The 16,480-nt window shown below is 33.4% G+C and overlaps 1 protein-coding gene across 23 annotated transcripts in view; it reads left to right on the forward strand.

Moving 5' to 3' along the window:
• Positions 1 to 590: 590 nt before the first annotated feature.
• Positions 591 to 16,480, forward strand: part of LOC145261268 (phosphatase and actin regulator 2-like) — an 858,751-nt gene continuing 842,861 nt past the window's right edge. For 5 of the 23 annotated variants that reach the window (XM_080119719.1, XM_080119723.1, XM_080119725.1 and 2 more), the window contains exon 1: positions 640 to 1,009. In XM_080119719.1, the coding sequence (XP_079975845.1) occupies positions 883 to 1,009 (127 nt within the window). In that variant the 5' untranslated portion in view covers positions 640 to 882. Of the gene's footprint in view, positions 1,010 to 16,480 lie in introns of all 23 variants that reach the window. The other 18 variants (XM_080119716.1, XM_080119713.1, XM_080119721.1 and 15 more) reach the window with 12 other exon arrangements.

Genomic DNA, 16,480 nt, shown 5'->3' on the forward strand with positions numbered 1-16,480 from the left:
ATAGAGAGAGAGAGAGAGAGAGAGAGAGAGAGAGAGAATTAATTAAGACAAAGCGTAAAGTTACATAGGAACTTTATTACATTATGCCTTTGGGACAAGATCAAAGTGTAGTATCTGTTCTTCAGATGTTGCAGTTTGCTGCACTTCTATTTCTTGTTCTCTTTCGGTGGAGGAGAAATCCTTCACGACTGAGATAATTTTTATTTTTGTACCTTTTCTCCACGTTAAAAAACGACCCTGGTGTCTAACTCTGTCCCGTGGGGAGGCATGGTAAATAGGTACATTATAAGATGGGTATTGAAAATTATTTTTCAGTTTAATTTTTATTACATTACATTACACACACACACACACACACACACACACACACACACACACACACACACATATATATGTGTGTGTATAGAGAGAGAGAGAGAGAGAGAGAGAGAGAGAGAGAGAGAGAGAGAGAGAGAGAGAAACAGACAGACAGACAAAAGGAGGGAGGGAGACCATTTCGGTTTGTGGAAAATAGATAGAGTGAGTGAGCACGAGATAGGGAAGCGATGAAAAAGGGGAAAAAGAGAGGTTTCGATTGCAGAGAGAGAGAGAGAGAGAGAGAGAAACTGCTTAACAGAAAACACGATTTTTCTCTGCTGCTGATATATTTTACTCCTTGCTAGCGAAACCTATATTTTTTTTCTGAAGCATCTGATTACATATTTTTTTATTGTTGCATTTTGAAGGAAACAAACCAAAATGCAAAGTAGGCAAATAAATAAATAAAAAAAAAGTATCCTGAAAAAAAAAAACAAAAATTGTTGTAATCCTTCTCGCTCTCCCCTCCCCCAGTTCAGCAGATGACCTCGGGACACGAGGTCACGCCGGAAGTGAACTCTGAACATGGCTGACGTTGAAATGGCCACCCAAACAGAGGTGACAGTCGAAAACCGCGAGTACCAGCGACAGAGGAGCAACAGCGACCCACAACCGGCCATAGAGGCCCTCAATGCCCTCAACGTTCAAAATGGTAAGTCGTTACCCGTCCCAGCTACCCTGATTTACCATTGGAAGCGATTGACAGTGAAGGGAGCTTTCGCGGTTAAAAATTTTTTTATGCGCTTTTTCACTCGCTCTATCAATATGGCTACCATAAACTTTCCCTCTCTCTCTCTTCTGTTGATATAGTATTTTTTTTTTAACACATGCGGCTAAACATTGTTACTCACTGCGATATAAAATAGCTACACGGACCGTGTAATTATACACACATCAACGAATATATAAATGTTATGAATAACTATTGACACAGTCATATTCCTTAACACACACGCATAAAAATATATTTATATCTATCCAAGGGATCTTACTGTGTGTCAAGAATTATTCAGATACCCAATAATTATTGCGGCATGAAAGAAATTTAATGTAATTATTTACAAACTAAGATAAAAACAAAAAAAGCGGATAAGTTATTAAGATTAATGTGTTTAACTAAATATCCAAAGACACACCCGCCTTTATAAAAATATATTATCAACCCCTTCCCCTCAAATCGTGTTGTGTTTTTAATAAATAATTATGGAAATACCCTGTATTTTTAACTAAAATTCTAATACAATTATTGATAAACATTTGAAAATAAATTAAAGTTAATCAAATTTAACAGAAAACAATTAATTTATAGAAAACAGTCAATGAATTTGTTGGTTGTTAATGTAAATATATTGCGTGTGTGCGTGTTTATTTGGGATTTAATTTTTATTTATTTTTTTTTTGTAGTAAATTTTTATATAAATTTGATGCACTCAAAGTTAGTTAAATATTATTAACTAAAATTATTCGTAAAATATTTAAATTGTTAGTAATTTGCGTAATTATAAAGAATACGGACCGTGTTATTTATTTTATTTTTTTTTAGGTAAGGTTTTCAATTGTGATATCTTTCGTTTATTAAACTGTTAGGTGAAGTATATGCTTATAAAACACCTTCTCCCTCAGCGTATTAAGAATGGGTTTCTAAATGTCTAACGTTATTATTTCAGGACAGTCCGTTTTCTGGATAGAAATCGTAATTTTAAATAACGAACTATTTTAACATTTTAAGAACAATTTTAGTAAATTATATTTAATTAACTACGAGTATAGCTTGCTTGGATACAACCCATTAAATTTACATAAACATTTACTAACCACTTAAAAAAAAAAAAAGAAGCAATTTACACACACGCATACAAAACTAATATATATATATATATATATATATATATATATATAAACACGGAAATAATTTCGCTTCTTTGTGTGTGTGTGGAGACTGTCATTTATTGTACTGCTGTGTTTTGTAGTGTGTACTGTAGCAACTGATGTGTTTACGTGTAGTTAAGTTTAATTCTAAAACACGCAAACGTGTGTACAACAAAATAATTATTTTACTTTATTATGAAGTTTATTCAAAAGTGTTAAAAACTGCAAACAAAATCTTATCCCAAACATTGATTGTCAAATCGCTTTTTGAACATCCACAACATTATTACTACCAACCCATCCGGCATTAATTGGGAGCTTTTTCTTTTTTCTTTACTTTGAATGTTTTGTTTTAATTTTATTTTGCAAGTTAAATTTAATTATTGTAACATTCGTTTGGTCATTGAATTATTAATTAAATCAACTTATTATAAACCAATCGTTATGGCAATCTTGTTTTGATCTCTAAAATTCTTGGATCTAAAAATCGCTTCTAAATTTTAAAAATATTTTCTTTATAAAGCATAAGGATTTATTTAGACTTTTTAAGGCCATTGTTTTTTTTTTTTCAACTTTCTGTTTTTATTTAGAATTCAACCTAATTAAAAAATACCACAAACATTTTTACATGGCACGGATCGAAAATGTCATCTTCCAAAAACCACGTAAATTGATCAAGTACTTTTATTTTTATAAAGAAAATCATTTTTGAACGATTTTAAAGCAATTATCGTGAAATCGGTAGCATTACGACGCTTATCTTTGAATTATTGTCTACTTATCTGCCCTTGTTTTTTATTTTATTTTTTTTTTAACATCGTGACGCAAGACTGCCCCTTTTTGCTTATTCATAGAAACTTAATTTTATTAGTTAAAAATAAAACTACTTGCTCAGTTTCCGTGATTTTAAAAATTTCTCTCCCTTAAAGGATACGTCCATCAAAGATTTTTCTGTACTTTAAAAAAAAATTAGGTTGAATTCTAAAATCAGAATCATCTTATTCGACAGGTTAAAGGCTTTCGAATTCAGTAGAAGTAACAAAAATAAATAAACAAAAGACGGGGTGGCTTTTAAATCGTAAACTGCTGTGGCAATTTCCGGGATTGACTAGATTCTCCGTCAATACACAGGACCGACTCCGTCAGAACTGAAATCCTCTGGATGCTCATTCGGAACGTTTTAATTGTATTGTTTTTACCGACGCAAAGTCAGGTGTAGTTTTGAAAAGATAGCGAATTAGGATTAACGCAAACGCACTTTGGCCTATAAAAATGCCTGAGCAGTACCGTCAGCGTTTCATGGACGATAGGCGATTAGTAACGAACTAACTCCTTTTAATTTATAGGGGCGAGCTGGCTCGTGAAAAATATATTTCAAAAACTATGTGGCAAATATACCTGCTGAACTAAATGCAAAAGAGATACAGTTACACTTAAACGGACAATCAAAATCTTAAAAAAAAAAATTCCTGTTAGAATCTCTGAAATAAGATGAATATTTGGTATCCAGTAGGATGCCCCATCTCCAGGCAAAAACAAAAAGATAAGAAAATTGAGGAAAAAAAAAGAACTTTGTCAGAAGTTGAGCTGATTTCTTGCTGGAATTGAAACATGTCTACAATTATGAGCCAAAATGTTTACACAAACAAAAAAAAAAAGGGAATCTTTTTATTTATTTTTTATTACATTTTCGCCCCCAAACAAGGCACAATGCCACTTTGATGTAGGTGGCTACTATCAGGGACATAAGTTGTAGGGGTACTATGTAGGGAGTTGAGCAGCAAGATGTCTGTTTACATTACACTTGAACTTCTGCATGTCAGTACAGTTGGGGAAGCAGGGACCCGGAAGGGAATTCCAAAGTCTTGCAGTTCTGGGGAAGAAGCTATTAGAGTAAAAGGCTTTCTTTCACCTGTGTAGGGGTGGGACTTCGCTGTTTGTCAGGGGTATTTTCGTTGAGGGAGTACAAGGGCTTCGTCAGTGCATCCACCATTAAAATATTTGTAAAACAGACAGAGGGATGCAACATTTTGTCGGTGGGACAGGGGCTGAAGTTTAGATGCCAATTTGGGACCTTAGCAACTCCCTTTTGAACCCTGTCCAGGAGCGAGAGACTAGTAGCAGATGTACCAACTCAAATGTGACAGCAGTGCTCCATACATGGGGGAATGGTGGCTTTGTAGAGGTACAGGATACTTTCAGGCGTAAGTAACATTCTAGCACAATAGAGAGAGCCCACCTTCTTTGCAGCAGCCTTAGCAATGGTCTCGATGTATCTATTCCAACTCGTGTTTTCTGTGAACGTTAAGCCAAGGAGCTTGAACGAAGTGCTCTCAGGTAAACTATCACCACTTATCAAGGCCCGGAGGCCACTCGAGGATAAGGGTTAAAGGGTATACATTAGTCAATGTGATTCTAGCGTAGTAAGCATTAGTAGTGGGAATTTTGTAAATTGGATTACTTAGGAGGACGGTTCATCAAGAACTTGTTTACTTTGGACTTGAAGACAATCAGATTGTAGTCAGCTGAAAAGCAGGCGATCGGGAGAGAGTTCCACAGGCGTGCAGTTCTAAGAAAGAAACTTTGTTCATGGAATCTATGTTTAGGTGTAGGCACAGATAAAGAGTGCGGGGAAATTATTGATAGTGGTTTTGGCTAGACGAGTGTTTTTTTGTGAAAGTTTGGCGAGGGGGGGGGGTCATAGATTGAAGCTACTTTGTATTATTGTTATTTATTTGTTTCTCCACAAGAGAAAAATGTGACACAAGGTCGTATTTAATGTGAGGAAAACCAGCTCCCCCAAAAGGGGCACTCTGGGAGTTGGCAAAAAAAAAAGAAAAAGAAAAATGTCTTGGTCAATGTAGGGGAAACCCTTCTATGCTAAAGACAAGTTAACTTAAATGTAGCATCAACACAGATACTACACTGTGATCTTAGCCCAAACTTCTTAGGACTACTGTTCTCATCTTGAATGTTATTTGCACAACGTTTTGGTCGATGTAACCTCCAGCCTTCTTCAGGTGGGTCTTGCCGACCTTGGGAATATGCACGGAATTTCGAATGGAACCTTTATTTAATTCATGAGAATAGCATGCTCTTGTTCCGTCAGCCATGACCGAGTAGAAGTCCTAAGCAATTTGCAGTATTTGTATTTTGGGTGTCGCCTGCATTGAGGATTAAACCTGCAATCTTTAGAAGAGTGTAATTTTTAAATTATTATTTTACCAAGTACTCTGTCCACTGCACCACGGGTCCTTGCGATCAAGATACATCTGAAGAAGGTCGGAGGTTACATCGATCGAAACGTGGGGCAAATAATGCTCAGTATGAGGGCAGTAGTCCGAATAATGAAAAAAAAATATATGAATAATCAATGTTCATCTCACAAATTCAGGAACATGTTAATAACTATACTTTGTTATTGAGCACAGTAAGAATTCAGTGGATTAATTCTGAACAAAAACTTGATTGAAATTCTGTATTTCATAAACCAACCTAATCGAAGTCGTGGAGTTGTGTCAAATCTAATCGATATGCTGGATGGTGTAATCCTTTTTTATTGAACGGAACGATCGATTTATTATTCTGTTATAGTCCCGATTTTTACTTGTCTCCCCACGAGGACAGAGACATAAAGTCTTTTTTTTTTTTTTTTTCAATCTTCTTATTTACTGATCTCTCCACGAGGACAGTTAGAAACAAGGTTGGTTTTTTAATGTGGGGAAAATCCATCTCCCCAAGAAGGGCACTCTGGATTGGTACAAAAATATAAATTGTCTCAGTCATGAAGGACTTCTCTTTCACCGACCGAGGACAGAAAAGGTGAAGTGCAACACCAGAACAAATACTACACTATGATCTTGGCCCGAAGGTCGTTTTTTTTTTTTTTTTTTTATAATGTTCTTATTTACTTGCCTCCCCACAAGGGCTGAGTTAGACACAAGGTCGGTTTTTAATGTGGGGAAAATCCAGCTCACCCCAAAAGAGGCACTTTGGATAAGAACAAAAATAAAAATTGCCTCAATCTAGAAGGATTTCTCCTCCATGAATCGAGGTCCGAAAAGTGTAGTATCAAAACAGATACTACACTTTGTTCCTAACCAGTTTTTTACCAGCTCGGTCTGAATTGGGACAAAATTGAAATTTGCTTCAGAAGTATTTCTTCCATAAACTGATTGAGAAAGATGAAGTGTTGCAGACAGATACTACACTTTACTCGTAGTCAAAAGGCAGAAGTTCATTTCGTTAAATGTATGATTTTTTTTTTTTTAAATAAATTTATTCAAGAAGAGAAAGCAAGATAAAATTTGAAATTAAATCATTAAAAAAATGACAATTCTTTTTTTAATAGTTTAATTATTACATTAAATAATTTGGTGATAGTCTCTGGAGCTTGTTCGGAATAAAAACGAAAATTGAAACATTGAATTTCAGTTAAAACAAAACTACTTGATTGTCATGTGGAAATTAGTAAAATATCCAAAAATTACGAAAAATGATAAAGTCAAAAATTACTAATGAATAGTTTTCCAAATAAATTGCAAATTATACTTAAATAATAAACAGATTCCAAATTATGAGTTACTTTTCATTGTTAAAGTTAACAATTCAAAAATAATAATGGCGGATCAATGGATCGTGAAAGCGTAAAAAGTACACGTTTTATGGAATATGTTACTAATTTCGACATGACATTACTTTTTAGCTGAAATTGATATAAAAAGTATCACATTGTTTTTGTTAACGGAAATTTTATTTTGTGACTTTCGATTTTTGTTCTTATTCCGAACATGTACCGAGTACCCCCCCCCCCATCCATATGAATTTGCTAACTCGTGATAACAGACGAAAGATGATCACACCAAAAACGGAAAAAGAAAATTTATTTACATTGCTTTTTTTCAGTTTCTGAATTTTTGAGATGAGGATTGGTTATTCGTATTATTTGGATTCATCGGACTACTGTTCTCATCTTGAGTGGCATTTTCACAACGTTTCAGCCGATGTAACCTCCCGCCTTCTTTAGGTGTATGTTGTCGAACTCGGGGACTTTGACGGAATTTCGAACGGAACTCTTTATTTACTTGACGGCGGTAGCATGCTCTTGTTCCGTCAGCCATGACTGGATAGAGATCCTAATTAAATTTTTTAAATACTCTAACTACTGCACCAAAAAATCAATTGTAAAAGTGACCTTTTCCTGAAGGTTCAATTCTCAGTGTGGGCGACCGAAAAAATGCAATTGCAAATTACTTAGAACCACTATCCAGTCATGGGTGACGGAACAAGAGCATGTTACCCCCGTGAAGTAAATAAAGGGTTCCATTCGAATTTCTGTCCAAATTCCAGAGTTCGACAAGTACACATAAAGAAGGTCGGAGGTTACATCGACCGAAACGTTGTAAAAATGACATTCAATATGAGAGCAGCAGCAGCAGTCCGATGAATTGCGTTTTTTTACTTTAGCATTTTTTTTTTTCATTTCGGTTTTTGTAAATTCTTGCATTTTGTAAATATTTTTTTGCTGTAGTTTGTTGTAGCTTTTGTGAATTTAAGAAATTCAAGGTATTTGTAAACCACTTCTTTGTGAAAAATGAACAAAGTAAATATTTTGCATATTATGTACGCAAGAAATGCAATTTGCCAAAATAAATTATCCACACAAAATGAAAATAATCAGTACAAAAAAAAAAAAAAATGCAATGTAAATAAATAGTTTTATATTTTGGATAATTCAAATTATTCCAACATACTGTTCATATCTTGAATGTTTTTCGGTTATGTCCAAAAATTCAGTACGCAAAGATAAGACGCCGGAAATCGATTCGGTTCACCTAAATATGGAATGGAAGTCCCCAAACATGAAACGAAATACAAAATCATATGGAAATAATTTATGTCAAAAATATTTTAGTTTTAACACTTTCTTGTTCTATCAAAAAAAAAAAAAATAAATAAATAAATAAAATGATAAAAATAGTAATATTTTAATAATTTATTTTTTTCATTTCTATGAATAGTTTTTTGTTTTGTTTTAACACTTGTGGTTATCACAAAAAAAACAAAAAAACTCATGAGAATTTTTATTTACAATTCTATAAATGGTGTCTTTTCGAAATAATATATTTGGATTCTTTTAATCCTTTTGTCTTTCACAAATTTTATCACAATGTATGAAAGTTTTTTTTTTGTTTGTTTGTTTATTAACATTTGTGTTTTTCGTTTCATACTTGGTGACTTCCATTCCATATTTAGGTAAAATGAGCTCACTTCCGGCGTCTTAACTTTGTGTACTGAATTTTTAGACATAACCATTCGCACAACGTTTCGGTCTATGTAACTTCCGACATTCTTTAATGTATCTAGCCGAACACAAGAATCTATACTGAATTTCGAACGGGACTTTTTATTTAATCTACGAGAGGTAGCTTGTTCTCGTTCCGTCAGCCATGACCAGGTCAAAGTATTTGATTTGCAATTGTATTCTTAGTATCGCCTGCACTTACGATTGAACCATCAACCTCCAGACGGGTTTTGTTTAGAACTGAATTTTACTTGGTACTTTACCCGTGGCGATACTATAAGAATATAATTTGTGAATTACTTCTACTCGGTCGTGGCTGACTGAACGAGAACATGCTACCGCCTTGGATTAAAATAAGAGGTTCCGTTCGAAATTCCGTGCAGATTCCTGAGTTTGACAACATCTGAAGAAGGTCGGAGGTTACGTCGACCGAAATATAGCGAGAATAAAATCCGTAACAGATGTTCGACTAATCCACAAATGGTGTAAATGTTTTTATTTTTTTAAATAGGAACTTGTTTCATTTTATCTTTGGCCGCCTTTCGGCTGTTGTAACTCCTTATCGAATTTCACCGAACTAATATAGCTAGCCATGGGTGTTGATCTATACAAGCATCCATTAAAAAACAAACAAACAAACCAAACAAAAAACCGCTTTTGTCTTTGCTCTGACTCATATCGTGAAAAATATTTATTAGCGTATTTTCATGTGTTGCTATGACATAATGGAGGCTTCCCCTTTATGGTACGAAAATTAAAACGGCAAAAACAATTATTTTTTCTTTCTTTTGAGTTCCCGATTCTATGAAATATAATTTAGCACAAATATACAGAAAAAACATTTTGCACGAAAACAAACAACCAATAGCCCATTGTTTTATTTTGTTTTGGAGTAGGAGAACTCGATATTATAAGTGGGTTTTTCTTTTAAGTGGGAAGTTCTCGTTAAGTCACGTGCTTTTTATTTCAAACAAAAACATTCCTTTTTTTTTCTATAACGTTATGAGATAATGCTTGTGTTTTCGCTTCTCTGCGTGACTTATTCTTTATTCTATATATATATATATATATATATTTTTAACTATTTAATCGGTTATTTATTGAAATCGTGAACATTATTTATTAGCGACATTTTCTTTTAAGGAAATACAGCTGGAAAAAGTCAAAACTATTTTGGTTTTACTTATTTGCGTGACCTACTTGTGCTAAAAAGATAAATATTTAACGGTTTAAGCGTTTAAAGTTCCGTAAATATCGCTGATGAGTAAATGAGCCATTTTTGTTTACGTTACTGCCTAAACAAACGTAGTTACTTTTCTTAAGGTTTCAATATTTACGAAACTTTTAAAGTAAATTAAAAAATAATTTATTTTGGTTCACCTACTTGTAACGTATTTACGTTAAAAAAAAAGGTTCACCTACTTGTAACGTATTTACGTTAAAAAAAGGTTCACCTACTTGTAACGTATTTACGTTAAAAAAGGTTCACCTACTTGTAACGTATTTACGTTAAAAAAGGTTCACCTACTTGTAACGTATTTACGTTAAAAAAAGGTTCACCTACTTGTAACGTATTTACGTTAAAAAAAGGTTCACCTACTTGTAACGTATTTACGTTAAAAAAAGGTTCACCTACTTGTAACGTATTTACGTTAAAAAAAGGTTCACCTACTTGTAACGTATTTACGTTAAAAAAAGGTTCACCTACTTGTAACGTATTTACGTTAAAAAAAGGTTCACCTACTTGTAACGTATTTACGTTAAAAAAAGGTTCACCTACTTGTAACGTATTTACGTTAAAAAAAGGTTCACCTACTTGTAACGTATTTACGTTAAAAAAAGGTTCACCTACTTGTAACGTATTTACGTTAAAAAAAAGGTTCACCTACTTGTAACGTATTTACGTTAAAAAAAAGGTTCACCTACTTGTAACGTATTTACGTTAAAAAAAGATAACTTCTTACTTGGTTTCCACTTTAACATTTTCCTTTTGAAATGACGACATTTATAGGTTTTTGAATATGCTGAAAACGAATATCACATTTAAATTTTCCGCCAATAAAGTTTTCTGGATTTTAAGCGATGTAATTCTTTATAAGTGGTGGCCATTATTGTTTGCTTAAACGCGCATATTTTTGGCGCGCGCTTGCGCGTGAAACAATGACCATCACTTATAACAAATTATTACATTGCGGAAAATTTAAATGTGATATTCGTTTTCAGCTTACCCGAAAACCTTTAAAAGTCGGCATTTTAAAGGAAAATGTTATGGTGGAAACGAAGTCAAAATTTAACAACAACAAAAAAAAATATTGAATAGATGTTGCATTTTAAGTTAGTTTTTTCTGAAAATCGCCCTAGACAAGGCATGAAGCCACTTGATGTAAGGAGCTAAAAAAAATACGATTTCAAGGTCAAAAACATGCCAACGATAGGTGTTAGGTGGAATAGATTCTGACCCATCAAACAGCAATTCTTTCCTCTTTGCCAGAAACATCGCTTCCCATAAATATTAGCTATGAGTAAAGTAGACATCTTGTTTGTTGACAGGAAGTGAAGTAGTACGGACGCCTTATTATGTTTACATGGATGGAATATACTATTTTACATTATTGTTTTCAACGCAAATAAATCACAAATAAACCAAAACTACTAAAATAAATCGTTTCTGACTAATTTCTCCAATTGCATTTCCTTGAAAATAATTGATGTCGCCAAATAGTAACGTTTACCATTGAAAATTTAAAAAAAAAAAAAAAATGCAATAACGTAAAGTACTAAAACGAATAAAAAAAAAGTAATTTATTTACAAAATAAGATCCACCAGAATGCACTTATGTTTCTTCGTAAGCACGCCAGCCATTTTAATGTTTTTTATTAATGTTTGAAAATGAAAATAATTACTTCATGACGCTTGGCAACTCGAAAAGAATTTGAAGGCGTTTGAATTGTAGAAAAACATTTAAACTGGGTTTAAAATACTTAGCAAATTTTCATGTATTGAAAATTTTGGGAACTATTTACATCTAATCTTATGACTATATGAAAACAAAATTTAGTGGTTCTTAAGAATTCGACCTAAAAAAAAATTGCAAAAATATTTGATATACAGTGTAAATGTCATATTCCAAGAATCATGTAAATTGATCAAGTAATTTTTTAAACGGTTTAAAACGATTAATGTGAAATTGGTAGCATAACAAGGCTGATCTTGCAAGTTTTAATTATTGTGGACTTATGGTGAAAAGAAACAGTCTTTTTCCGTTTACTCATAAAATTGGATTTTCTTGGTTAAAAATAAAACTACTGGATACATTTATGTGATTTTTGATTTATGACATTTTCATTCCGTTACTGGTATATCAGAGATTTTTTTTCTTTTTCTTTTCTTTTTTCTTTTCTTTCTCTTTTTTCTTTTCTTTCTCTTTTTTCTTTTCTTTCTCTTTTTTCTTTTCTTTCTCTTTTTTCCTTTTTTTCTTTTCCTTTTTCTTTTCCCTTTTCCTTTTTCTTTTCCCTTTTTCCTTTTCTTTTCCCTTTTTCCTTTTCTTTTCCCTTTTTCCTTTTCTTTTCCCTTTTTTCCTTTTCTTCCTTTTCTTTTCCCTTTTTTCCATTTCTTTTCCCTTTTTTCCATTTCTTTTCCCTTTTTTCCATTTCTTTTCCCTTTTTTCCATTTCTTTTCCCTTTTTTCCTTTTCCCTTTTTTCCATTTCCCTTTTTTCCATTTCCCTTTTTTCCATTTCCCTTTTTTCCATTTCCCTTTTTTTCATTTCCCTTTTTTTCATTTCCCTTTTTTTCATTTCCCTTTTTTTCATTTCCCTTTTTTTCATTTCCCTTTTTTCCATTTCCCTTTTTTTCATTTCCCTTTTTTCCTTTCCCTTTTTCCCTTTCCCTTTTTCCCTTTCCCTTTTTCCCTTTCCCTTTTTTCCTTTCCCTTTTTTCCTTTCCCTTTTTTCCTTTCCCTTTTTTCCTTTCCCTTTTTTCCTTTCCTTTCCTTTCCTTTCCTTTTTCTTTCCTTTCCTTTCCTTTTTCTTTCCTTTCCTTTCCTTTTTCTTTCCTTTCCTTTCCTTTTTCTTTCCTTTCCTTTCCTTTTTCTTTCCTTTCCTTTTTCTTTCCTTTCCTTTTTCTTTCCTTTCCTTTTTCTTTCCTTTCCTTTTTCTTTCCTTTTTTTTCTTTTCCTTTTTTCTTTTCCTTTTTAGGTTGAATTCTAAATAAGAACCAAATTAATAACAATTTGTTCACATTTCAAGCCGCAGTTTTGATTTCAATAAATAAATCTATTTACAAATCATAAACAGAAAATGTTAGTTACTTTGATACGAGAAACACCTACTCACCGACATGTTGTCGCACAAATTTATTAGTATAGAGAAAAAATTAAAAACCTGTTAGCTTTATCGCTTTCAATCAATACGCTTTTTCTCAACGTCTACATTCTTGCAAGCCCTGTCGACTTGAGCAGAACATTAAACGAATGCACTGACCGGGCAGATACATTATACATTAACGCTGGACAGTTTTTCGTCTGACATTTAAATGTATCATTTATATAATTTCGATCAGGAGTTGAAGGCACTGTTGAATGAACACGCGCGTGCGCTCTCTCTCTCTCTCTCTCCCTCTCACACACACAAGAGAGAACTTGAATGCCTACTACTAGCCTCGAGTGTCTAAGGTCTCTCTGTAGAAGGTTTTGTCAGAACAATCTGGCATGAGGATGCTTTTCCCTATAAGTAAAATCTGATACGGCATAATCACGTTTGACACACCGCCCCCCCCCCGTCAGATCACTAAAGTTAAGCAACGATGAGCCTGGCCATTATCAGATGGGTGACCATTTGGGACTTCTAGGTGCTGTATATGTTTTCCGCTTACCAGTCGTCCTGGATTTCTCCTTGCCACTGGACTCAGTGGCGATTCGTTGGGGAATTGTACAACCCTTGTCTCACAATTACACTCACAGCTGTCCCTACAGGGGGTATCCTTTGTCTTTTGAGAGTGAATGGAGGCACCAACATTGAAAATCTAATCAAATTACCAAAATAACATTTTTTTCGGGCTCAAATTAGATCTCTTTGGTATGGCTTACCCACACTGGTTTTTATGAGGAACTAGCATGGGTGCTCGGCGTTGGCCGGGTGTTTGGAGGTGTGTGTTGAGCAAAAAAAAAAAAAAGTATTAGTAGGCAGGCAGGCTCGAACCTGTGACGCGAAGGTGGAAAAGAAAGTGAAAGAATCCGACGTCTTACCCCTACCATGGCGCGACTGGAAGTTCGGAACGTTAAAATTAGGCAAAATGAATCCAATCGATATGATGACTTGCAAAAATGGCTCACAAAAAATTGACCCACTCCTTGTAGAAAACTGCCCAGTTGAGGGTGAAGGAATTAATGTTTTTGGCCAATTTTTCGATATTTGCCATCCGAGACGTCTAGCTTCAAAACGATATCGATCTCATGAAAATCTGTCACCTCTGTCGAAAGTTTTATGCAGACATACAAACATAGATACACACATACATTTAAACAGACAAGTGAGATTTATTATGAGGAATGGTACACCTTCTCCAAGTGATGTTACCTCATATAACAGCAAGAACCTGATACTCCAGACAAGAGGAATTCTTATCCTGGAATCCAGTAAGACCAAGAGACTTCAAAAAAAGATATACTGTACCATACTTAAATGGTTAATTGGGAAGAAGAAAACTATGTTCTCAACTTCTTTACTAACTCGGTGTTTTGAGATGTAAAAGAGAAGTTTAATGGAATATTCAAATATTTATGTATCTCATATGAAGTGTTAGTCCTAGAAAAGGGGCTTCTTGATTTCTGATAGTGCGAGATGCCACACTAGATTCTTTTATGGTTTTATTTTTAAGTACATAGGGAGAAAGATTACCTCAGTCCAAAAGACGGAGAAAAAAATTCCATCAAGAGTCCTGTTTCTGAATACCCCCGCCCCAAGGACCCGTAGCATAGCGAATAAAATATTAGGTAAACTTCAATTTTAAGTAACCCTCATTGGAGGGGTGAAGGTTCAGTCCTCAGTGCGAGCAATACTTAAAATACAATTGCAAATTATTTATGGTTGACAGGACAAGAACACGCTATCCTTTATGGATGAAATAAAAGAGTACTGTTTGAAATTCTGTACAGATTCTAGAGTTCGGCAAGACACACCTGAAGAAGGTCGGAGGTTACCTTGGCTGAAACGTTGTGAAAAAAAAGATGAAAACAGTAATCTGCAGAATCCAAAAGAGAGTTTCTGTTTTGGATATCTTGATTTTCCATATTAAAAACCAGCCTTATGTCTTTATTCCGTGTAGGGAGGCAAGTAAATAAGACCGAGTAATCTTGTTTCTGTTTCTCACTTAAACATTACTTTGATGGATCCATATTGAATCTTATTTATTTCATTTTATTTCTTTTTATGGCTTCTATTCAGTTCTTTAGAGACAATGGATAACCCCTGTAAGGGTGCCTGCACATGTAATTGTGAAGCAAGGGTTGCACAATCTATCACCTGTCTGAATTGACACGACTTGATTCCAGTGACAAGTCCAAGACGACCGGAAACAATGCCAAGATAAGGAGAGAGTACATACAGCATCTGGTATTCCCAAATGGTCACCCATTTAGTACTGACTAGGTTCAACCTTACTTAACTTCAGTGATCTAATCGGAACCGGCATGTCGTCAACGTGATTGTGCCATATTATTTATTTACTACTAGCAAAAATATGCTGCGTCCGATCGCATATTTTTTTCCTAGCTTGGTGGATTATATGATGAAAGAACCGATTCTACATTGAACGCCCAACAGAGGCGGTAATGACTGAAGAGATGATATCATGACAAATTAACGCTAAAGGAGGGGTTAATGCTTGGGAAAATATCATAACAGAATAGTGCCCCCCCCCCCGCCGCTGATATATAAAAATCTTTTGTTGCATCATAAAACTAAACAAACCAAACTGTTTTAATATTAATTTAGTTAAGTGTGAAAATTTTTTTTATTTATTTATATAAACTATTGATCGAATATTCATAGAAATCCAAAGTAAAATAACAAGAAATAAAACAAATTAAAAAAAAATACTACTAAAAAAATTGTGAACCTGACTATATTTTGAGTTATTTTTCTAAACTATGCCAGTTAAATACAGATAATTAAATGAAAATATTCATATTATTATTTAAAAAAATTTTTTCATGATAGGAAGGAGTGTTTTTTAATGCCTAATCCAAGAAATAATTAAAAATAAGATTAATCTAGCTTATTAAAGGTAAAAAAAATAAACAAACCTATCCTTACATCGTACTGTTCCATTATCCAAATAATAATCTCGTTAACCCATATCCTTGAGTAGCTTTTAGCCTTGCTGTATGATGAACCATCAGTATATATAATAAAAAAAGATTTCTGTTGAAATTTTTTTTTTTTTTTTTTAAACATCATTTTATTCAATTATAAACAATACCCAGAGTTTACAGAATTTTAATCGAACTGTTTTTATTTATTTATTTATTTTTTTAATACTAGTCTTAAGCTAACCCTAAGTTTTAGGTTTAATTTGTAAAAATTCGATTTGGTCTGCTAAAAATTCTGTAGAAGTTCCAATACATTTAGCTACCCTTCATCGAATAAAAATTAATATTTTCAAAAGGATTTAAAAAATAATTTTTTCTTTGAAAAAAAAAAAAAAAAATTAAGAGATTAATTTTGGTTTGAAAAATGAATTATTTTATCCACTGACCCAAACTAATAGACATTACTTAGATGAAAACATTGTATTCACAGAAATAAACTCAACAAGATCATTAGAAAAAAAAAAAAAAAGGAAAAAAAAGAGATTAAATATTTGTTGAATTATTTCACCTGTTTGAAAAGCGATATTTTAATTCTCAGCAGAAATTTTCCCGCCTGGGAGGGCTAGTATTTCCTTTCCTGGG

Source organism: Euprymna scolopes, chromosome 37 (assembly GCF_053919585.1).
Source record: "Euprymna scolopes isolate OS-2025 chromosome 37, ASM5391958v1, whole genome shotgun sequence".
NCBI classification, from domain to species: domain Eukaryota; kingdom Metazoa; phylum Mollusca; class Cephalopoda; order Sepiida; family Sepiolidae; genus Euprymna; species Euprymna scolopes.